A 23,803-nucleotide genomic window follows, 5' to 3' on the forward strand; every position below is an offset into this window, starting at 1 on the left:
CATAAAAATGGACGCAGCGGTTCTGAATTGAAATCATCACAAGATTCAAACATGTTGGATTATTGTTTTGGTTTTGTTTAATCCAAACTCACCCTGAAGTATTTAAAGCAGCAGAACAGTGTGTGGGGGACTGAGAGGAAATTAGCAGCAGTGTGTGTGTGTGTGTGTGTGTGTGTGTGTGTGTGTGTGTGTGTGTGTGTGTGTGTGTGTGTGTGTGTGTGTGTGTGTGTGTGTGTGTGTGTGAGCGTGTGTCTGGTAATGCAGGAACATGTCACCTGGTGCATTGGTGTGACTCACCCAAGAGTTTTCAATAGTCTTTTGATAATTGTGAGGTTCTGTGGCACGACTGAATATAATCAGGCGCCATCTATATAGGACGTGCATGTTAGATTCAATTCTCTGACAGGAAAATATCGCGAATCACAAGATTTGTACTTTAATAAATAAATCAAATGATCAGAATTTCAGATCACGGTGTTGTTGAATGTGCTGCTGGTGAGATTTGAATCGGTAAGACTGTCTATCTGAGGTGGAGCATCAAGCAGAGAAGCCAACGTCTGAACTCAGTGGGCAGCAGCATCAACACGTAGGTCCCGTTCGCCGTCATGTGTACAATACAACCAATTTAATATGGAAATCTGTTAAATGAGCTGTTCACTTCAATGTATTGCAGCTACACTCGAGTGGCAAGCGCTTTAGGCAAGCAACCAAATCCTGTTAGAAATGTCAATTGAAAAGGTCTTGAGATATTAAAAATGTAGTTTTTAATTAAAGGTTTATTAATAGATTTTTCAAACTTTTTTTTTTTAATTACCCGACCGGATGCCTGAGGCATTTGGATTACAACTTTTATCTCACTCGATTCAGACTGCCTCTCCCCATTCAGCCATTTTGGATTAAAAGTCAGACTTCATAAATGCTGTTCATTAATTCGCAGCGCGAGCAGTTAATGTGAGATTCGGTTGTAACGTTACGGTTGGTCTAAGTGTCTGTTTATTTTTAGATTCTTGTGGCTACTTTGCAGCCCGGGCCTAATCTGTCACAGAGGAGCACATGGAGGAAATCTTAATCAGTGTGCCTAAAGAAGATTTTCAATGCACTCGGGTTTGTGTGGTCTGGAAATTCAACATGTTAGTAACACGTACTGTCACAGTAAATGATGTTACTGACATGTTGCATGGAGCATGAGGTAAAAACGGTCAAAGTAAATTGGAACCAGTCAGGGCTGCACTGTTGGTACACAGAGTCATTACCAGTATGAGTTAGTGGGAATTATAGGCGACTAGTAAGCAGAAATGTTCTGTGCGCAGGTTCATGAATGACTTGGGTGTGTGTGTGTGTGTGTGTTTTCGTTCAATAATATGTATAGAGGCAACCAAATCAAAATGAATCGCAGGCAATTAGCGAGATTTGATGATTCATAATCTAATCACCAGCTGATTACGTTTCACCTCAATTAAAAACCTGCAGGTGGATGCATGTTCAAACATCTTCCAAAGTCATTCTGGGAAATGTAGGAAATGTCAACAGAACTAGATGCAGGAAGTTAAGGCAGAGCAGCTAAAACAAACCCTGACACTCTTACAGTGAATCAAGTACATCCCTGTAAATCAGTCCTGAACAGGTTTAACTAGCTGTCAGTCAAGTTTGGGTCTCAGTTGGCTGCGGTCATTTTGTGTTGCGTGCGCGGTCATAATGGCTACCCCTGCTCTGGCTAATTATGAGGGTCTCTGCTACCCACATTTTTTTAGCTCCAGCTAACAGCGTCAGTGTAATTTAGACAGTACGCTGAGGGAATGGTGCTTCTTTCATTCCTCCTCTGAGCTCCGATCATCCTGTCCTGCACTTCATAACTTGAACTGACGGATATCTCATGAGGAAAATATGTTAAGTGACCTCAGCCTCTTAATGCTGCTTAGATTTGTCCGTTAGGACCCATTTTCTTTGTGAGTGCACAAATTCCCTGTTTCAAGAACGGCAACTTTGTACGATGGGTGGTGGAAGCTGTCATTAATGCGTGAGAAGATCATCAGGAGGCGGCCCGAGGAGGGGATTTTTTGTTTTTTACTTGCAGTTGCAGGAAGTTGCAGCTCACAGCTTTGTCTTGTTGAACTGCAGAGTTTGCCGCCACAAAAACGATGCTAACCGTCTCTCTGTTGGCATCATTTCAGTGTTGCCGACGTATAACTAACAGATGCCGTGGTATTACCGTGTGACGCAGGTTGTGGTCTTTTCAGGTTGTTTTTTTGTTTTTTGTTTTTTAAATCAGCTTGTTTCACGTACCAGAAGCCAGCTCGGAATTCTCTGGGGTTGCGATGTTTTCCTCTCGGTTGTTTCGCTTCATTTTAGTTCATTCTCAGATGAACAGTTTTCACCGCTCAGCAAGACCACGTAAAGCTGCTTTAATAACTTAAAGACTAAGCAGGAGAGGCCCGATGTTGTTTTTATTTTTATACAGTTTTATTTATATATAAATATATATATATATATATATATATTTTTTTTTTAGCCCATTTTTTTGTTTCTGTCTTTAATTAAATTGACAACATCCTGGTTTAAGAGACCAAACAATATTTTACACTCCCTTCAATTTTTGTAATTATTTTGCCGCCCCCTCCCCAAGAAAAACAAACAAACAAACAAACAAACAAACAGGTGAGTGAGAGCAGCAAGTATTTCCACTCTATTTTTATTGGCCGTTAGTACAAAGCTAGCCATGCCAGGTACGAACACTCATTGACATGAGGCAACACAATCAGTACTATTTCATAAAATCACCTTTTACATAAAATTGTCTCTTTATGATTGCAGCCTCATCTGCTGTGTTGCTCCGCATCTGTGTGCTCTCAGCAGTGACTCGGGTCTCTGGATATGGTTCAGGAGGGAAACATTCACTACTTAGTGTTTTGTTTTTGTTTTTTTTCTGAGAACACGACCCCTCCCAGTCAGTCGATGTTTTACCTTTTAATTTCAGACTTGGAAAAAAAGAAAAGAAAAGAGAAGCAGAGGATAAATCACAAACAAGATGTTTTAAGTTAGGCCCCTACGCATGTGTCAGCCCCCTTTTTTGCCAGGGTTGCAACATAGTGTTCATTTGCATACAAATACAAAACATTTATCTCTCAAAAACTTTTGGTTTCAACACATGGGTTTTTCAGCAAAAAAACAAACAAACCTAAATCCAGTGTAAAAATCCAATTGGCCTTTTGTGGAGGGAACCACCTTCCCCACTGGCTTGAGATACGTCATCCTGAAGGATAAATACTAGTTTAGGTCAGGGTATCTAAGGTGGACCTCATGATATGACACAGAACTCCGGTCAGTTTTATCACCATATGTTGCGATGCCATGTGATAATCTGATCCAGCACATTTAGCGATACTTTACACAACTGACTTTAAAAAACAACAACAGCTGAATGTGGGCATTCCAACCGTGTGTGCGTCACACGCTTGTTTGATGAACTTGTTACTCTGTAGTTTATCTTTAGCTGCAGGTGCTGCCCCTCTGTCTAGATGGTGCCAGGAGGCAAGTCGCCATGCAGCGACATCTACAGGCGCGGCGGGAATATCAATCATTATCATTTGGGGGGGGGACAAATCATGATAAATTGCTTAATCAATTTTATTGCACAGCCCTAAAATGGAGAGGATGCGAGTTAGCATAGTTTTTACCATTAAGGTCTTTATTTATAAATGTTGTTTCGGGGCATTTTTGCCTCTGCAAAACAACATGGGCACACACGTGCACACACACACACACACACACACACACACACACACACACACACACACAGATCTTGAACTTTGCAAGAGTGCAAAACTGAGTGTCGGTCTGTAGGGAGCAGGAAACGACTTCCCTCCCCCTCCTTCAATTCTACCCCCCCCCCCCCCCCCGTTTCCCTCCTCCTCCCCCTCCCCCTCCTCCTCCTCCTCCTCCACGCTATAGCAGCGAACTAGGCAGGCCAACTTGCAGAGTGCAGCTCAGCCTCGACAGCGGCTGCTTCCCACTGGGGGTCTTCGGAGAGCATCGCACTTCCATGTGCGCTGCTGTGCCCGCTGGATGTTGAAATCGCGCCGTGCGCCTCGCCAGGAGCCACCATGTCCAATCCAACCCACGACCCGTTCTACTCGTCTCCGTTCGGACCCTTCTACAGGAGACACTCGCCCTACATGGTCCAGCCCGAGTATCGGATCTACGAGATGAACAAGCGGCTGATGACGCGCACTGAGGTGAGCTGACCGGGGATTACCGCCGGCCGCACGGTCCCGTTAGGGTGGCGGTACCGGTAGGAGGAAAGCGGGCTGGGGGAGGTCCGGTAATGAGGGAGGGAGTGCAGAGAAGCTCCGGTCGGTGTGAAGGTCTGACAATTAGGGGATATGATGAGATGCCAAAGTGCCAAACATTCCTGAGGTGAAAGTAGACAACAAGTAAACATCCGTGCGGCCGCTGAAGTGCTCGGTTCCGCTCCTGGAATCAATGAGGTGAATGTGAAGATGAGGAGCTGAGATGTTTCACCTGCTCGGAGAACTTGTTAACCTTCTCCACCACATCAGCGCCAGCCAGGATACAGTGACTCACCTGAAATGAAATACTTCTGACAGGAAGCCTCCTCCTCAGACATGCGACCATGTTGAAGTTTGCTTTGAACTCCTTTTAATTCCTCATTTGTTCGCAACGTGACACATTTAGAAAGTTGTGTGCAACGCCAAGCATGTTGTGGACTGAGGAGGGAGAAGTGAAGTCCACAGACCGATGCAAACCAGCCTTTTCACGTGTATTCAAATAAATTAGCATATATTTACATATGACATCACATGTTTGTACATATTTGCATGTTTGGTTTGCTCTTTTGGAATATTACAGCTCAAAAAAACAACAAAAACAAACCAGACCAGAAAGAAGAGTTTCTCTAATAGTTTCCAGCAAGGCAATCATGATCTATGAGTCACCGCTGTGTGATGAGGTTTTATCAATGAAATTGACCCCGATGTAAAATAGATTTTCATATAATTGAGAGAGTTAATCCCACATCAGTTTCTTGAGAGTTTGGAGTGTGTGTGTGTGTGTGGGGGGGGGGGGGGGGGGCAAACAGTGTCATCCAGACTGAACCTTTGGCGATCTCATTGTGAATTATAGGAAGCATCTGTCTTTAGCATCTGTTCACAAATCTGCAGGGGAAAAAAAAAGGATCTAAGCCTCGCGAGGTATCTTCGCAGGGATTGAAAGCGGCAAAATGCAGTAAAATACAGTTTGTAGCCGCTTATCTCTTCACTTCTTAAAGTATTAAATGTCAAAGCTGCATCTAAGGATTATCATTAGCGGGTGATAGTGAGTGGTTCACCCTTTATCAATTGTTTCGTCTATAAGATTTTAACAAATTGCTTGGATTTACTGCCTTAGGTTAAATGTCGTCTTTGTGTAACAGTCCAAAACTCACAGATATTCAGTTTACGAATGCAAATGAGTGAGAAAGTCATAATTATGTTAATTTTTTTAAATTTTTTTTTTACTGCAAGAAGGATCTAAATCAACAATTAAAACCTGGTTATGTGGGTTTTAAATAATGGGACTTGTCGTTGCTGTAGGAGGCTTTAGGGCCGGCATCAGATCCCCGAGGAGGCTCGAGCTGTGGACTGACCTGTCCATCTCCTTTTTTGCCGTCCTTGTCTGATCCTATTTGAAGTCAGACTCCGGCTGAGTTACTGCAGCAGCTTGCAGATGCTGACTCTCCTTAAGAGGAACTTGCAACTTTAAGCAGACCAAGGCGATGTTGCTGAGATGCAACGGCCCGGTCTGATGCATTATTCATGTGGAATGGTCCGAGCCCCGGTAGACCTCAACTCCCGTACCACACAAACCCCGACGCAAAGTGCAGTCGCTATGCTCAAACTCACACACATTCTGCCAGACCCGCACGGCATCAACATACAAATGACACAGGCATGAGTGGACATGTCTTCTAACTTCTGTTATATCATAATTGATTAGTTTTTCCTGTTCTTGTTGCTGTTCACGGAACCCTCATACCTTTTCTCTTCTTGAATTCATCTCATTATCTGACCTCAGAACGTCTGGAGGAACATATGGCATTTTTATAAAGGACCTTAGAACTGTGGTCTACTACAACCTTTGTTTTGCAGCCTTTGCAGCAGATATTGTAGGAAAAAGGACTTGCTTTGACTCTATTGTGCATTGAATGGCATATACCATACATGTGTTATCAGTAAAAAGAAAATAATTTCACTTAAAAAAATCAATAAACAACAAGAAAGATGATGTGAATGTTGCATGAGGTCTTAAAGGCAGAAACAACCTAAATGCTGCATCCGCTCTCAGTGAGGAAGTCAATCAAATTAAATGTATAATTCTGACTTCTCTGGAGTGAGGTGGCTGCTGCTTGATTCAAATGCAGCTGGTGGCTGCAACAGGATGAAGAGAAGACCCACAGAACAGGAAATAAACAGGCAGTCTTTTTGTTTGCATCCAGATGTGCCATACAGGCTTTTAACTAAATTATACAGTAATTATCCTCACGAATGCAAAACTGAAGCCATCAGTTTTTCACACGGCGAACACATGGGGACAATATTTTAGCTAAAGATCATATTTGTAAAAGATAGTGATATAAACTGTCTTTTAAACAGCTGTAAGAGTCTCTCTCACTTATTTAAGGGGGGGGGGGGCGGTTTCGGCGTCTCGAGTGAGACTCTGGAGCTGGTTACTTCCTGTTCAGCAAGGCTAGCTGGCTGCTTCTTTAATGATGACGAGCGCTGAAGGGTCATCGCGCTGCCTCTTTCATCACTGCCCATCTCTAATTCAGCACGCATTTCAAACTTCAGCACGAGTGCCGGCTCACTGTATTCCAAAACAGGAAGTTTGATGTGTTCTTTGCACAAGGAGGAAAATAGCTGAGTTGTCCTGCCGGATAGTTTGTTTGAATATTTCATCAAGGCTTTGCTGCGAGGGTCCGTACCATGTTGTGTTCGATGTCCTAAAGCTGATTTTTCATGCAAAATTGGAAAATATATTATAATCTTGTTCGATGTTGATATTCGTTTTAGAGCCTCGTAGTTTTAGACCTCACAAGTGGCACTGCTAATAATAATGACAAAAAAGAGCCAGCATATAGAAATAAGAGTAAAGCATACAGTACACCGAGAGGGGAAATATTTCATGTTTTACAGCTTAGCAGCACTAAGCATGAGCAAATATATCATAGTGTTTGCTGAAATAATTTACAGAGAGAGAAATGTTCAGTGTTTGGAGTCAATAAGACCCCCGAGAAGAGAGCCGTTGACTCTCCATTACACTTGGACAAACGACTATAAAAGCCCCCAGAGATGAAATTAGACTTATGTGCCATTTGGGTGCAGTAATGCAGAGTAACAAGTACTTCTGAAACATATCAAACAAATCATATCACGTTGTATTAGAGGTGGGTGATAGAGATTTGACACTTAATTTTTGGGGTAAGGATAGGAACGATGATATAGAAATAGTATCATAAAATACTCATTCTTCTCAGCCGCCAGTCACGGTAGTATACAGTTGTAGTATTTTAGTATCGACATAATCCTGATGGTCATGAAATGATAAACTTTAACCATGAAATCAGTGTAAAGTATTTGAAGGATTTGATTTACTAGTCAAAATTCAAACGCAAATACTTGCAGGGTTCAGAATACGCAAACATAAAAAAACAACAACAACTTTGTTCTGTAAAAGGGCAAAGAGTTTAAAAAACAGAGCAAATCCTACAGTTGGATGGTACCGATGAGATACACCGTTTCGTCTTAGCCTGGTCTTTTAAAATCACAGTCTCAAAGAATACGGATGGTTCTGGTTTGTCAATGCGACAAAACCACATGTGGTTTGTTAAAGGTGCTATTTGGTGAAGTATAAAAAATAGTTAGTCATTCAGTTTTTACCCACTAAACCAGTAGGGGGCAGCATATCTCAAGAAATGTGGGCTGTTATGCGATGGAAATGCTATCTTCTGTAGCACCTGCAAGTTTAGACCTATTTTTGGTAGCGAACCAAACAATGAGATTATGGATGTAAGCAGGTAAAGGTAGTTTCCTTCACCAACTCTTTGTTTGCACAACAATCTATCGTGTCCGCCGAGGTAATGGGGTCTCATGAGATGAGGCAGCGTGGCGCTTGCTGGTTGGGATTTTTTTAGAAAAGGTGCATTTTTTTTTTAAAAAAAGGACAGTTGATGTTTTAGACAATTAGATGTCCAGGCACCACAAGAGAAGGCTGAGCTTTTATCATTATCCTCAGATAATTTGGCTCTGAACGTGAGAGACGGCAGAATAAGCTGATCCAAAACGTTTAAAGACCTTCTGTTGGATTTCATTGCACACAGAGATGTGTGATGTCTTTTTCTCTCCGTTGCTATAGTTTGTTTATCCAGAGTCAAAAAAAAAAATGATCTCAAGCTTGCAAACAGCAGTCTTGTCAGCAGTATCACCAAAGTAAAGATACTAAATATGGCGAAAGGATCGCCAGTGTCAAGGATAAGAATAGCTGCGAGCCTTCTCAACATCATGCTCGCTGGCTGCCCGTATAGATGCTGAATGACTCACTGGTTTTGCATTCCGACTAGTTCGTAATATGTCTAAGCTTCAATATGACACCCCCTTTTATAAAAGTTGACTAAAGTCCCTCCTCTGCTGGAAATTCTTCCATTTGTCTTATTCATGAGTGTGCTTTTGAATTTGCTTGGCTGGTGGTGCAACTGCCGCTCACAGCAGCAGACACGGGACTCAAGGACTTGACACTTGGAGGAGACGTACTTACCCAGAGAGGAAGCTATAGTCTTTGCGAGTATAAGTGACATATATCACAAAAGCTTAATGCTCCTCATCCTCCAGGACTGAGCTGACATGTTGCTAGAACGAGTTTCCTTCAACCCCTCAGAATAAAAGACATTCAGTGTTTGCTTTGAGTTGCAGAGTGTAAGTGGAGGTCCGTTGTTGGCTTCCTCGAATTACTGACTCAAAATTTAGTTCATTAAATACTTCAGTTGTACAGAGTTCAAGGTGTCTTGATTTGTCTGATCCAGTGTGAAATAACCGATGTGCATCAGTCGGTGGCCACCCCGGAGAAGCTCCAACCCGAGAGCTGTCGTAGTTTTTACAATGGAAAAACGGCACAAAACGATTACCCGATTGATTAAAAAGTTTCCAAGCTATTAAGACACTTATCGATGAATCAGCTAATAAATTACAGTGATGATGGTATCAGAGTCGCAGGAACAGTTCATCTGCAGATGACTTCCTCGATGAAATCACTCGCTCCTTAAATCATTTATCATTCTTCCCCTCGTCAACAATGCAACCCCAAATTTTTTTGCATTTTCGCTTGAAGTCGTATTACGTAAGTTTGTGAGTCTCACTTCATACCAACAGGCTACTGCTAATTGTGTCAATATTAAAAGTACTCGAGCATAATTGTAATATGAATACATAATAATACTGATACTTGTGCACACAGAATGTTACTAATACTAACGTATCTCAACTATTCGACACATTGCTCGTTATTGTCGCGATTGTGCGGTTCAGATGCGTCGTGCAGTCAGACAGGTGGACACGCGGTACCCATCATGTACTGGTGCCGCTGCCTTTATGCTCTCAATCCATGAATTCTGTAGTGTCAAATGTCCAGGAAATTTAAAGATATGTTTGACACGTTTTGCTTGAAAAAAATGCTAAATTGTTTAATTAACGATGAAAACAATCAATGATTAATTGTCTGTCCGTTGACCAATTGCATTGTTGTTTCAGCTTAGTAAAAACAAAACAAAACACACAAAAAAAACCCGGTTGTATTCAGAGGCGCGACTCTTGCGTTGAAGCGTACCGAGGGACTGCTTGTGTTGTCCTAACAACAAGTTCACGTCCAGAGTTGCAGACTGATGAAACGCAGCGATAGAGCGAGTCCTGAGCTTTTGTCAGGAATCAGCACTCACCTTTGAACTGATGACTGCGCTGCAGCTTAAACAGTTCTGCTCCTGTGATGACTCGGGGTCTGTTTCCATCCCAACCTTATTACCTGCTCCATTCATACTTATTACCTGCCCAGCTGTATTTCTGCACCAGGCTGACTGCTATCCCATTACCTTCATTTTATACAATGTGAACCCGCTGTGACCTGGCAATCTAAACAGGCTTTGATGTGGATTTGATGCTATGCATACGGTGTGACCACATTGTTTCTGTGCTGTCGCTCGGGGGGGCACTGGCCTCGTTGTACGGAGGCAGCTGTGATGATTTGTGGGGGAATTTGACACTTAAGCGTATGCAAATGAGTCAGTGGATTAACATTCAGAGGAGGAGCTTGGTCGACCTCAGCCGCTGTAAGGCCATTAGCATAGAAGGCATTAATATTCAGCAGAAGCCAGCGGAGATACAGAACAACACTGTAAGTAAAACTACCACACAGAGGCTGAAACAGAAGGAAAACAAAAGCATTTTAATGGCGGCTCCGTAATAATACTCAAAGGGCTGTGCTCCAAAACCTCTCGGCTGCTGGGTCTAATGGTCGCAGTCTTCCTCAGTGGATGGATGTGAAATCGGTCACAGTGATTGGCAGACCATTCATTGGATTCTTGTGTCTATTGCACATATTAGTCTGGTTCTCATTATTCAAATGGGCCCACAGACCTGACTCATTGGGTCTTCTGTGGAGGAGGAACTGCAGTGTTCATTATGGCCAAATCCCTTGTTCCTGTCACGGGCAAAGTGGATCTGTTCCCATCAGCACTGTGTCAGATTGACACCAACAGGCTTATGATGTGGAGGTCAAGTTGTAAGGTTCACAGAGACGGATTAAGATGAACGCACGCGCAGAATTATGTTTAGTACGAACATGCATTCAACACAATCGTGAAACAGAGACGCGATATCCTCTCATTCCGTTGTTAGGAGCGGAATGAAATCTAAATGGGAATATTCTGCATTCGCATTTTAGTCCGACTAGTTGTCCAAGTGGAACTAAACACACAACAACTAAAGCATATTTTCATTAAAAGTAGATTTTTAACAGATTTTACAAATTTTCCATTCACATTTAATGTTAAAAACACAAAAGTATTGAATGTGCAAATAGTGCCGGTACCTCCAGTTTGTTGTTGTTGTTTTGCCTGATCAGCGGCGATAAGCTTCTTTGTCATTTTCAGCGAGAGAAAGTGACAAAACTTAAAAGTGAAACTCAGACTCACTCCTGAACAAATGTGAGTTTGAGGATGTTTTGCATTTCAAATGTGTTTTTGCATGAAACATCCCTGCAGTTGTGCTTCCAAACATGAATGCGCTTTATCCCATCAAATCCTATTATGATTATTACCAGTTGAAGCCACTGGTTGAGTTTATGTTGTTGTTGTTGTTGTTGTTGTTGCCACCGCCGCCGCCGCCACACTCAGTTTGACCATAATTTTGTCTTTAATCGCTGAGTGTGACTCCTGTCAGTTGCAGGGGAGTCGCTGCAGCGGCTCGGAAATCAGCTGCAACTGTTTAGTTTCCGTGCTGCTTTTTATCGAATTTAATCCCCAGCTGAGTATCTTCTTCTTTGCACGCGCATGAATGAATAGAATTTAGAATATTCAACAACAGCACTCATTTCTGGTGGTAACACACGTACCTGATATTATAGGAATTGAATTCTATTATTGAAGGTTTGTATTGCTCTATTACTGCTGAAATTAAAGTTAGACAAAGTAAAGAAGACTTTAACCGGGTACTTTTAATTGCATATCTTTTTACACTCCACAATCTACACAAACTCATTTTTATCCGAGCCGATACTGTTGTACTTGTCCTGTCAATGAGAACAAGCCACTCCAGGTACCAGGGAAAGTACTGTGAATGTGTCACAACTTTAATTTTCTGTCGTGGAAGAGTAAGGGGCAGACTTTTGATCCATTCTATAAGAAAAACGTGTCATTTTTTCAGTCATTTATTCAAAACATTCCTCACAGGTATTTTAAGTTTATTAACAAGTATCACCTATTATTTCATCATAAAAAATACCCTGATTATATGAATGTGTATTCACACGTTAAGCAACAACAACAACATAAAAACCTTAAATACTGTAATATTTCCCTTACTCGGGATTGAAAGAGCTTCTTTATTTCTCTAGAAACAAAATGGCTAATGTGTGTTTCATTGTGTTTCTCAGCCTTGTTGTCGATGAAAAGACATTTGCTTTTGTGTATTCATAAAAATGTTGCTGATAGCTCTTACGAAATGTTTTAATACACACACAGACACACACATAGATACGTAGTCACTGAAAGGACTGTAGCACATTAGCTTCATCTTGCCTTTGTTGAAGTCCTTGCCTGCATATCCTCGCTAAATGAAAGAATAATGTAACTAAAAGGTGAGTTCACGGGCTGATGACTGCTAGCTGAGGTGAATAGCTATGTTTTACTGTTATTTCTTAGAAAGCTGCGCCCTGGTTTTAAGTCAACAAACAAGGATGGAATCTTAAATGAAATTCCATCTTGTAGTAAATTCAGTTTTTCTGTACACGTTAACAACTCCCAGAGGTGAAACCAGTTTGTGTCCAAAGTGTGGGATCATGGAGCAGGAAGAGAGACAGACATATTTTTGGAGCACTAAAATGGAATTATTTTGTACAAAACCATCCATTAATAAACTAGAAGGCCTATTAGAGCGTGTAACCCCCAACCAAAACCAGTAGAAAAAGATACAAAATTAAGAATAAGAATAATAGAAACAGTTTTTGGGCGGCACGGTGGTGCAGTGGTCAGCACTGTCGCCTCACAGCAAGAAGGTTCTGGGTTCTTGCCCCGGCTCCATCACAGGATCTTTCTGTGTGAGTCTGCATGTTCTCCCTGTTCCTGCTGGGTTCTCTCTGGTACTCCGGCTTCCTCCCACAGTCCAAAGACATCAAGAGGGGACGAGGCTGATTGATACTCTAAATTGACCGTAGGTGTGACTGTGAGTGTGAATGGTTGTCTGTCTCTATGTGTTGGCCCTGTGATGGACTGGTGACCCGTCCAGTGTGAACCCCACCTCTTGCCCCGAAAGCTGCTGGGATAGGCTCCACCCCCCCGCGACCCTTAACAGGATAAGTGGTAGAAAATGGATGGATGGATGGATGAAGCAGTTTTTCACATGAAACTGATTTGCTTGCAAATACTATGGGACCCTGCGTCAAGTTTCAGGAAAATAAGCCTGGAAGTTTTTGTGTAAATCTGCAGACAGACAGACAGGCAGACAGGCAGACAGGCCGCAAACGTGCATGAAAACATGGTGGAGGTAATAAAAGGCTCACTACTCACCTAAAAAAATGAGCTCAATAAAAAAAGGCAATAAATAAGAAATGAAATGTTTTTAAAAAAAAAAACAATTCACATGAAATTAAACCTCACAAATTATGTCAAACCAGTCGCCATATCTGGGGGGGGGGGGGCATCTGTCACTCAAAAGGTTTTCATGGTTGTGGGCTCATAAGAGGCTGTAAATCAAGCTGCAGAGTTTCTGATCAGTCACTCAGCACACTTGGAGATGAAGTATGGAGAGAACTGTCCTTCTGGTTCTTTCCTCCAAAACATTACAAGAGTGAATCATGAGTCAAAGCTATTATAAAAACAGCCTTGAGAATTCAAACGTTTATTTCAAATCTGACAGTCCTCAGCGCTGGAAGCTCTGTTGTTCCCTCCGATATCAAAGTAGCTGAGGTAAGATTTTGATCCTGTCATTTGAATAGTTTCTCTGCATCCAAATTATTGAATATACTCTGTTCGTTTTTTTAAAATATAGTTTATTGATATATCACATTTGGTACGAGACGCTCAATTCCTACAACACATTTAACCCACAATGTATGAACAAGATGGACGTCAATTCAAAACGTCAAGTCCAATCGAAGTATTATGCTGTTGTATCAAAGCGTTGTTTGATGTTAGAGGGCACCTCCACCAAGTCCCAGTCATACCACCGACACACAGACGCTTGGAGATTAAAAAGAGTGTTGAATGGATCTGCCCAAAATTCAGTGGGTTCTTCCTTGGCCCATGCTTCACCCTCCCACCGAGTTCAGTGGAAGTCGGTCTGGTAGTTTTTAACGTAACCCTGCAAACAGACAGACAAAAGTCAAATGTGACCTCTGTAGCAAGGGTAAAGACACGTGCTCGATCCAGATAGAAATCTTATTTTTACTTTAGTCACGGTAATGTCCTCTTATATGGAGGATACTCAGAAAGGATGTTCCCAGAAAATGCTTTGGTCAGAGAACGAGCATCAGGCCCGACCAGCAGGATGCTGGGACAATAGACCCACCTTTTTCCTGGCCCTTTCCCATGGTTCCTTCCAGGCTGTCGCTCAGATAACGGAGAGGACAGATGGGCCTGAAGTCTGTCTGAGAGTCGGTCCAGTAACAGAGAGGTCACAGGCTGGATCCTTGCATCAGCTAGTGTGCATCCTGCAACAACCCCTCTGCCTTGCTGACCGGCCTCCGAGTGAACCTTGAAGGTTGTTTGTGCTATTTCAAGCACAGATATAAAACTTGGTGTCCAAAATATCCATTCATCCATCCATCCATTTTCTATACCGCTTATCCATTAAGGGTCGCGGGGGGGCTGGATCCTATCCCAGCTGACATTCGGCGAGAGGCGGGGTTCACCCTGGATGGGTCGCCAGTCTGTTGCAGGGCGGTGTCCAAAACACTTCTATAAAAATAAATTCTTCGACTGCACCGTAACTTTTCAGATCTGTTTTGAGCACTTTTTTTTTTTGATGACAGTAGTAAGTAGAGGTCTGACATTAATCTGAATTCTCACGATTTTAGCTTAAGCTGGGCAATTAGGCGAGAACTTACTGAAACAAACAAATTAACCTTCTCTATGTGATTCTTGTGAATCCGCCCGATTGTATTTCATCATTAACGCTGTAGAAAGCCGGCGTCCGGCTGCAGACACAGAGAGGAGCTCCAGGTTAGTCGCCCCAGGACGCAGCTTCTGCTCTCCCCTGGTTTCTGTGTGTTTCATCATTTTGCTGATCAGCTGTTTCGTGCAGTTTACAGTTCTTCCAGTCAGGGGAGCTCCGTTGAACTGTTCTGCATAAATAGAGAGCACAGAAGATCATTGGCTGGAACTATGTCTCCTTCTCATGTAGAGCTGTTTCTGTGCATTTAGTCAGAACAGATGCAATTGCATCAGAATTTGAGTTTTCTCTGAAATCTTCTCACCGTTTTTTTTTTTTCCACTTTCAACTCACAACGTTTGCTTCAAACACGCAATATTATGTTTTTCAAGCTACTGTCAATCAAATCTGATCACACTGCACCCACATATTCCTGAAGAGGCTGATTAGCTGAGTTGTATTGAAGCTGAGGTGCATCACATATTCACATATGTCCCCTGCAAGCATGTGCCAAACAAGTTCCTGCAGGTAAATCTCTCACATATATGGAGTTTACGTCTGCGGCGACGTTCCTGCGCCCCTTGCCGGATGCGCTTGCACCGGCAGGGTTTACGTCCACGTCTACTTCCACTGCAGCCTGTGACGCTGGGCAGCTGAGTCAAGCAGCAGTCCTTCTGTTGCAGCGTTGGTGTGCAGTAGCCCCAACATTTCAGTCTAAAGAGCCCTCAAGAGGAATGGTCAAATATTCGGTCATGTGTCATGACGCCACGTTTGACTCCTGACTGTCATTCCGTAGACGTGATTCTGAGCTGTTCCCATTAGAGCCAGAATAGGCCTCAGCGCTGGAGTTCCTCCTTCCTCCAGCCGCCCCTAAAAAATAGTTCAATTGTGCCCCCGACAGGTTGCTGCCGCAGAGTGACATCCACGAAAGAAAGACAACACAACCGCCGCATTGATATAAATGCTGTTACCCTGCTAATGTAGCGGCTAAACTTCACATGTCTTATTGCATTAAATCGGCAGATAGGTGACTCATGTGTATTAACCTTGACCCTGAACTGGAGTCTTGACTGCTGCTTGTAACTTCTCTGACACTAAAAGAGAGAGAGAGAGAGAGAGAGAGAGAGAGAGAGAAGGGGAAGGATCTCTAAGTAAATTGGAAGATGAGCAATTAAATGTTGGAACTTCTTCACTGACTTCATTTATAGGGAGAAAGTTCATTCCTGGTGAATGTGCTGTGGCTGTTCAAGGGCAATGGCTTTTTTTTTTTTCCCCTGCCTGCATTAATTTCTCCTCATTTGCATAATGCTTGGCTGGTGGCTGTACGCCGGCCAAATGCAGCAACGTTCTAAGTTTGCATCATATAAAAACAATTAAGACCCGAGAGGATAAACCTGTGTTGATCTCAAACATTAGTGCAGAGTTGGACATGATTAAAGCGCTGTTGTCTATGCAGTCTAAAGGAGTGGTTCTTGTACTTTGTCATCCTAAGTACCCGTTAATAGATACAATAGCTGTTTTGTCTTCCAGACCACCAAGTGTGGGGATTTATTTTGCACAGAATTTACATACTGTACAAAAAAAGGGGAACCTCAAAACCAAATGAGTCTGGTATCCCACAAGACTGCCTCTAATTTCTGTTCTTTTTTTTTTTCTTTTTTGTGATTAATGCCTTATGAATATGAGCTAAGATGGGACATTTTCCTCTGTAGCCTCTGCCAGGGAAGTCATGTGATGGCTGGCATGTCCTTGTTAACAGATATGTCCAAAATTGATGGATGAATTTTGATGAAATTTGAAAGAAGAGATAGGAACAAAGCGATCGAGGCAAAGAAAAGAGGTGATCTGGATCAGTTGGTCTTTTTTTAGGCCACCAGCAGGATTTAGCGACTATCTGTGTTCCTTAATGAGGCTTTTTTTTTTTTTTTTTGCATATTATGGTTATAATATGATCTCCACAAAAACAAACAAACTCTGAGGTGATGTGGGTTTTATTTTTTGAGAGAGCTAAGTATTAAGCTCCCACGGATGTTGGGTTGTGTTATTAATGAGCGACCTGGGATATCTGTTTTGTTGGGGAAACGAGCACATTTTGATGATACCGGCTTTGACACGTTGACATATTTAACATCACAATCTTTATACCATATTTTACGTTTTTCTGTCGACTTTCATCTCCTTCACACTTTCAGCTACATTTAAAACATCATCAATTTCCACCAGTTTTTTAATTTTTACGATCAAAATATACACCGCTTTTTCCAGCATTTTTTTTTTAAACAGAAGGAGACAAATTATATATACACGGATACATTTGTCTCCTGATGGCCTGTGTCATCCTTACTGTGACGGGGATGACGCTTTTTGATCAAACAGCCTCCGAGCGCTCAGCGCCAGAGTCCCATCGACTGCCATTCCCCCACCTTCTGTCTGCTCGTCTCTTTAAAGTGTTCATTCAGCTTTTGTTTCAATTTATTTCAGCAGTTTTCAGCCACTTTGCTGTTTCTGCAGGACACGCTGTTCTGGTTGTATGTCAATTTTCTGCCAATCACTTAATAATTAATGAACTAATATAAATATCACCACGCTGAATGTGGTTTCAGAAACTGGTCGTTTTCCCATCTCTGGTGTCGCGCCCCAGACATTCTTGTAGTTTTCTACCAGAGGAGCAGAGAAATACGGTCTAACCGAAGCAAGCTGGGAGAGCGGCTGGGGTTCAGCTGCGATGTCTGTGGTTTGTGGAGTCTTGTATCGTCAAATGTGGACGGAAGAAGAGAAAACTGTAGTTTTGTTTGGTGGTAAACTCTTCAATGATATCATATGACCACCGCACACCCAGGAGAACATATGTGCGTAGACGCAGAAGTGTGTTTCTGTCCAAAAGTTCTGTTAGTGTTGCCACCTCTTTGTTTATGTCCAGCATGGACATTCATATATGCGAGGACTTAACCCTCAGCTCTCTTGCTATTTACTGAGGATCCTCCCTACGCTGTCCCACCAATCCTCTGGATTTCCTGTAAATCCCCAGGGCCTCACCAGCACTGGTGATTTGTGGTAGGCTATCGGGCAATTGACACATTGAAAAATCCCTCTCAGATGAGGTGCGATCCGTTAGAATCAATAGAGCCTTATCATCTGACAGCCGTCACGGCTGCGACCACGCCGGTTCACCTCAGGTCCCTCAGAGTCGCTCTGATTTGTCGCGTTTGACAACAAACATCGTCACGCCACGTGGTTCGTCAGAGAGTCCAGGAGCGTAAATGAAGGCAGGACGTCATGTGTCAACATCGAGCGAGAGGGAGAGAGGGAGACAGGCCGGAGAAGTGCATTTATGGTAAATATTTCACCAACAACTTGCTTGTAAAGTAAAAACCCTGCAACATCTCCGGCTGTAGTCGAAGGATTGAAATTTAAGACAGCCTCCACAACAGCATGAGCCTCCTGTGGCTGATTCAGCTCCAGCCAGAGGATTCATATGGCTGGTGTCCACTGGCCAGGCTTTAGCTGTTCTCCGGCCGTCTGGCTCTGGTCCAGCTTCTCCTCTGTCTTTAGATCCGGGCCAAACCTGGCTGCTACGTGGCTCAGCCAGCAACAACTTGGCGGCCAAATCTGCCCAAAAGCTCCAGTTTGCAGGATTAATGGTGACTAAATATAACTTCCTGTGGATACAGTGGAAAAGTTTTGAGCAACATTTAGCTTTATTAGCCAGAACCATGGTTGTTTATATTTAATTAACAAAATAAGTGATTTGGAGAAGAAGAGTCACACTGCTGGTCTCATTCGATTCATTGTTGTGACTGCTGAGACTAAAACGCTGTTCATTTCGCATGAAATCTGCTTGTTATTTTCAGATTCCTTTGTTGTCTGGGTGGGAGGCTTTTCGACAGAGACACAAACAAAACCGTATAATCTATGGTTGAACCCTGCAGGGCCGAGCAGAGTTAATGGAGACAAGACAATAAACACACGGCTCAACTCTGCTCTTTGTGAAATACTTGCTTTTTTGGGGGTGGGGGGTGGGGGGGCAGTTTCCAAGCAGAAGCCAAATATCAGTATGTTGGAGTCCGAAAAAGACTGGAAAACAGTGCGTGAGGGGCATTTTTCGGGGGAAACAATTAGAAAAGAACAGAAAAGTAGAGTCAAAGAAACATGCTTGAAGTGACACCAGGCTGAGTGAAACAGGTTAACCCTGCTCGGGGAAACTAAATCAGAGGGATTTTTAAGGAAGATGGTTTTCTGTAAAGCAGAGTAGTCAGGGCTCAAATTAAACACTTTCCATTAAAACAGTAAGAGGGAGGCTTAATGAATACTGTAGTCTATAAAACAGAGTGATGGGAGCCCTTAGGATAACAGCTCTTGAAAAATTGATCTCCAGCTCTAAATCCTGGCAGTTTATGTCAAACACATTTTCATGGATTCCTCTAACCTGGTTTATCAACAGTTCAAATGAGTCATTCGGGTAAAATAAAGGTTAATTTTTTTGGTGGCAGAAATCACAATTAAGCTTCTCCAATTGAAGCACGAGCTTGTTATATTTTTTTGTGTTTTCTTCCATGAAAGGATGAAAATCAATTGTTTTTTTGGTTTTGTTTTTTTTAATTAAAAGAAAACAATTCTAACTTGGTGTACTAGTATTATACCTGGAGCCCTGAGTGGCCACGAAGTTTCTGTCGTGGTCTCAAGATATACCTTGCTCTGACGCTTCGGTGATTTTTGGAAAACAAGCTAAAACTTGTACCCAAATGTCAGTCAAACATGGCAACAAATTAAATCTCACGGCCACAAACTCATCAAATTGAGGGTAAAAGTTATATGTCATAGCCGTTAATAAACCCGCGTGTCAGACCAAGGTAAATGTCAGGGGAACAATTGGATTGAAACTTGGGAACAAGTTACAGTATATCTAACAGCCAAAAAAGAATCAAAGTGTGGGAGCAAATTAGGTGTCATGGCGACAGATCAACTGTTCTCTTGGAAGAAGTTAGACATCATGACCACTAATTCTCCAAAGTGTGGGAACTCGTCATATCTTGTGGCCACAACCGATTTTTTTACTCTTATTTATCGAGTTCTGTTTTAGGTGTGATTATGTTTAACTATCTGACGGCAGATGAGTTGAGACACTGACTATCAAACAGGATCGTCACGGTAACACAGTTACTCAACAAGACTGCTGAGGGTGCGTGCGTAGTATCGTGTTCACCCCTCGCTTGGTTGTCAATCCCATGAGGCCCCACCCCCTCACTGCATGGGATTATGTGTTGAACTTAATCTGAATATGGAGTCACATCAAAGTCTGTCTCTTTGCTGTGTTTTAACCTGATGTGCTTCTACTCTCTATCCATCTACCTGAAATAGATGTACTCACACAGAACAGACACTGCGCACCTGCTGTTTCTCACAGTCATGACACAGTCAGTCAAACACACACGCACACACACACACACACACACACACACACACGCACTCAGACAGACGCACACAAACTCAGACAGACACACGCCACAGCTCGTGCACTTCATTCCCACTGGACAGCCGCTCGCTGGTGTGTGTTTGACAGACACGTTTCCATTTCAAATAACAGATTTCAGGCAAAGGTGCTTTTGTTTTAAAAAGATGCCGTAGCAGCCGTTCTCAGCACGTGCAGCAGAAAGTCGATGTAAAATAATAACCGATATGTTTTTCAATTTATTAGTGAGTCAAGGAGGCTGATAGCCAATATTTTGCGATGATATTCAGTTACTGCGAACATTTTTGTCCAAGAATTTACAGCAGCACAAATCCCGACACAAGGCCGCCTCCGAAGGTATAGAATCCTGCTTGAAACATAAAATATTTGACATTTTTCAAATACACTACGTGACTCTCAAAGCCCTAGATAACAATCTGAATGGATTTTTAGAAAATACAAATAAATTAGTTCCAAAACTGACAAAAGGTACAAAAAAGGTAAGTGAATTCATGAATCAAACTGCATGCGCGGGCAGTAAACTTTGAGCTGTGAACCTCACAGCGTCAAAGCTGTGTTACACAGACAAGGGGACTTTCATTTTGTCAGCCGGCTGATAAAAATGAATGATAATATAGGAAATGAAAGTTTTTTTTAATTCGTCATCAACAGAGCGCAGATGTATAGAGAAACCAAAAGTCAAAGTGAAGCTCTGCCTGGCAGTGTTTCCTCTCAGGTGGGTTTAATGATGTTTTTCTTTCCACTCTGTGTCTTTTCTGTTATTCACACGGTTATTTGAGTTTTCAGTCAACAAACCCTTTACACGTTTCTTAAATATCTAAATATTTCAAAAATGTGACAATCTGGCTAAAAGCACCTGGTTGAAAACTTGCTGTGAAGAACTGAGTCGACCTTTTGCTGAAGCAACAACTCTTCCGAGTCGCCTCACCTGTGCAGGAGGGGTCCAGCTGCCAGTGCCAGCTACAACGCTTCCTTATTGTCCTGACCTGTTGATGGACTGGCTGGATGGTGGTCCAGGTCCAGGTCCAGGTCCTGCACACTGCGTCTCTTCCTCTACACATCGGGAGTTGAGAGAGCACTGACCTGCGTGGCCCGGCAGCTTATTGGGCTTGACACTGCTCGATGGTGACAACGCTAATTGTCAACATCTGGCAAGTGCTTGCCATCCCTCGACCCGGCGCAGAATGAAACGTGGTGATCTGTCACAACGTGTCAGAGGAAATTAGCATCAATGAACATCAGCGGGTGAAACGGAAGGGGGGGGGGGGTCGGTCACCCCCAACAACATGGTTCAGGTTGTAGTTTTTAGGGGGAGGAGAGATGATTGCTGCTTCTGTTGCTTATTACTACCAATACCACAGTGTTAGTTCAAAAAACAAACTACCACTATCTTTACATAATGTTCTGTTACGACTGCTATCACTACAGCTAAAGATAACATGATGTTGCATCACACTGTTGTCAGGGCGACCCTGGACTGTGATGTCATCCTCTACTGTGCTGTGAGGGTGTGTTTCTGCTGAGGACGACGGGCGTTAAAGATACACATGTTCTGCATTTGCTTAGCCAAAACCCCGCAGCTACTAATGACAAGGTTACTGGAACTACTTCTGCTTCTGCCTCCAGATGCTGCCATTACTTTAAACACTGCGCAAAACGCAACACAAATCTTAACACAATGATTTTATTAAATTTTTTTTTAAAGGAACATACCAACTTTTTTTGGGGGGGGGGGGGTCACTTCTTGTCAATGTTTTGTTGTTTGTTTTTTTAAGTAGCCAGATGACTAGCATCACAGAGCTGCAGAACCCAATGGGACAACGGACTGCTAGTTAGCTTCACTGTTATGAATGCTAGCAGTGGGGCAGGCAAGTGGTGGTTCTTAAAAATCATGGAATACCGGTATTTACCTGCATGAATAGAACTAGGGCTGTGCTTAACATTTATTGTGGGAAAACATGAGGGAAATTACAAGAGGTTGTTATTTTAGCCTTGGGTGTGATTACAGTGTGTTTGATGACCCGATGTTAGCATTCACTGCAGCTAAGCTAGCTAGCAGTCAGCCTTGCGGTGGGAATCCGGAGCTCTGTAGTGTACATGGAGAGAAGAGGGCGGCACTAAAAATGGTGGACTTTAAGTGTATTAAAAAAAAATGTAGGTGTGTTCCTTTAAAAAAATACCCATCTTGCTTGTCTCCCAAGTTACAGCAAACGTATTTATCAGACATAAAACGGAAGAGCAGCTGGTGTAACAGTTTACCAAAGAGCCAAATAAATGCTACTTGAACAAAAACAAAAACCTCCATGTGTTCCGTCTAGAGTAGCCACAATTTCATGCAGCTTTATTACAGTGAGAACAGTTAAACACGAGGTAAAGTTAATGCGGCTACAAACATGTGTCATTCTCTGGTGAATCCCTCGTCCTTGGGTTGGCAGTTTGAGACCATCTGGACGTTGCCAATATAATTCAAACCTGAATAAGAACTGCTGGAAAGTGGAATTCTAAGCAGAGAACCGGAGCAGGAGAAAGTGTTTGGCTGTTTTTCTAAGGTGCGAGCTGTGATTATCTCCACCTGATGTAAAAGGTAGACGGAGCAGTAAAATATAAAAACATTGCTGGACCTCCACTTGTGCTTCAGACTTGTCGGAGCCTCAGGCGGGGCTCCTCCAAAGTCCTGGCTTAGGAAAAGTAAAGGCTGTTAGCAGGCTTTGGCTTTACACCAACCTGGATGGGAGGCCAGCAGCCAGCATCCTTGTTTAAATTACCCCTTTAAAGCTGATTTTATAGACTCATTTTCATATTTCTGCCCAGCTTTTACTTTGTTCTCTTTTCTTGATGTTGTGATGTCTTTTTTTTGTGTGCCTTAATTAGTTTTATGCTCATAATTCATTTGACTGTTTTAATGTTCGTGCTTGAAGTTTAGTGTGAACTCAAATTTTACTACTTTGAATTAAATAAAGCCCATAAAATTCATTTGAATTATCAGGAACCCACAAAACAAACTGCAATAAAGGGAATATTTATTACCTTGCACTCTTGACTTCATATATATCAAAAACAACAACATTTTTTTATCTTGTCTCATGCAAAAGCCTGCATGGTCACAGTATCTTTGTCTTATCAGAATGAATCAATATTGAACTTATGCAAAATAATGCAATAGCGCAACCTGGCAGCAACCTGGATAAAAGAGAATTCATAGGGTTATTAAATAATAGAGGAAAATGAAGAGTTTCATACAAAACTGAACCTAGACCATGGTGCTTTTAGAGCCCAGGAGGGTAATTGAAGTGCTTTTACACACTTCTGTGTTGAATAGATACTGATGAATCTAATTATCCTTTTTTAAACACATTCATAGTGTTGTTCAACCCAGAGCAAGTCCTCCTTCCGTCTACCTGTAATGATGTTTGATCCCTTTTGTCTTCCA

General features: G+C 42.4%; 1 protein-coding gene across 8 annotated transcripts in view; it reads left to right on the forward strand.

Moving 5' to 3' along the window:
* The first annotated feature begins 3,940 nt into the window (after positions 1–3,940).
* Positions 3,941–23,803, forward strand: part of ldb2a (LIM domain binding 2a) — an 88,224-nt gene continuing 68,361 nt past the window's right edge. For 4 of the 8 annotated variants that reach the window (XM_086222220.1, XM_086222218.1, XM_086222223.1 and 1 more), the window contains exon 1: positions 3,941–4,232. In XM_086222220.1, the coding sequence (XP_086078346.1) occupies positions 4,101–4,232 (132 nt within the window). In that variant the 5' untranslated portion in view covers positions 3,941–4,100. The remainder of the gene's footprint in view (positions 4,233–23,803) is intronic. The other 4 variants (XM_086222222.1, XM_086222221.1, XM_086222219.1 and 1 more) reach the window with 2 other exon arrangements.

This window comes from Aulostomus chinensis, chromosome 13 (genome assembly GCF_037954235.1).
Source record: "Aulostomus chinensis isolate RoL2024-O1b breed Wild chromosome 13, RoL_Achi_v1.0, whole genome shotgun sequence".
Classification (NCBI taxonomy): domain Eukaryota; kingdom Metazoa; phylum Chordata; class Actinopteri; order Syngnathiformes; family Aulostomidae; genus Aulostomus; species Aulostomus chinensis.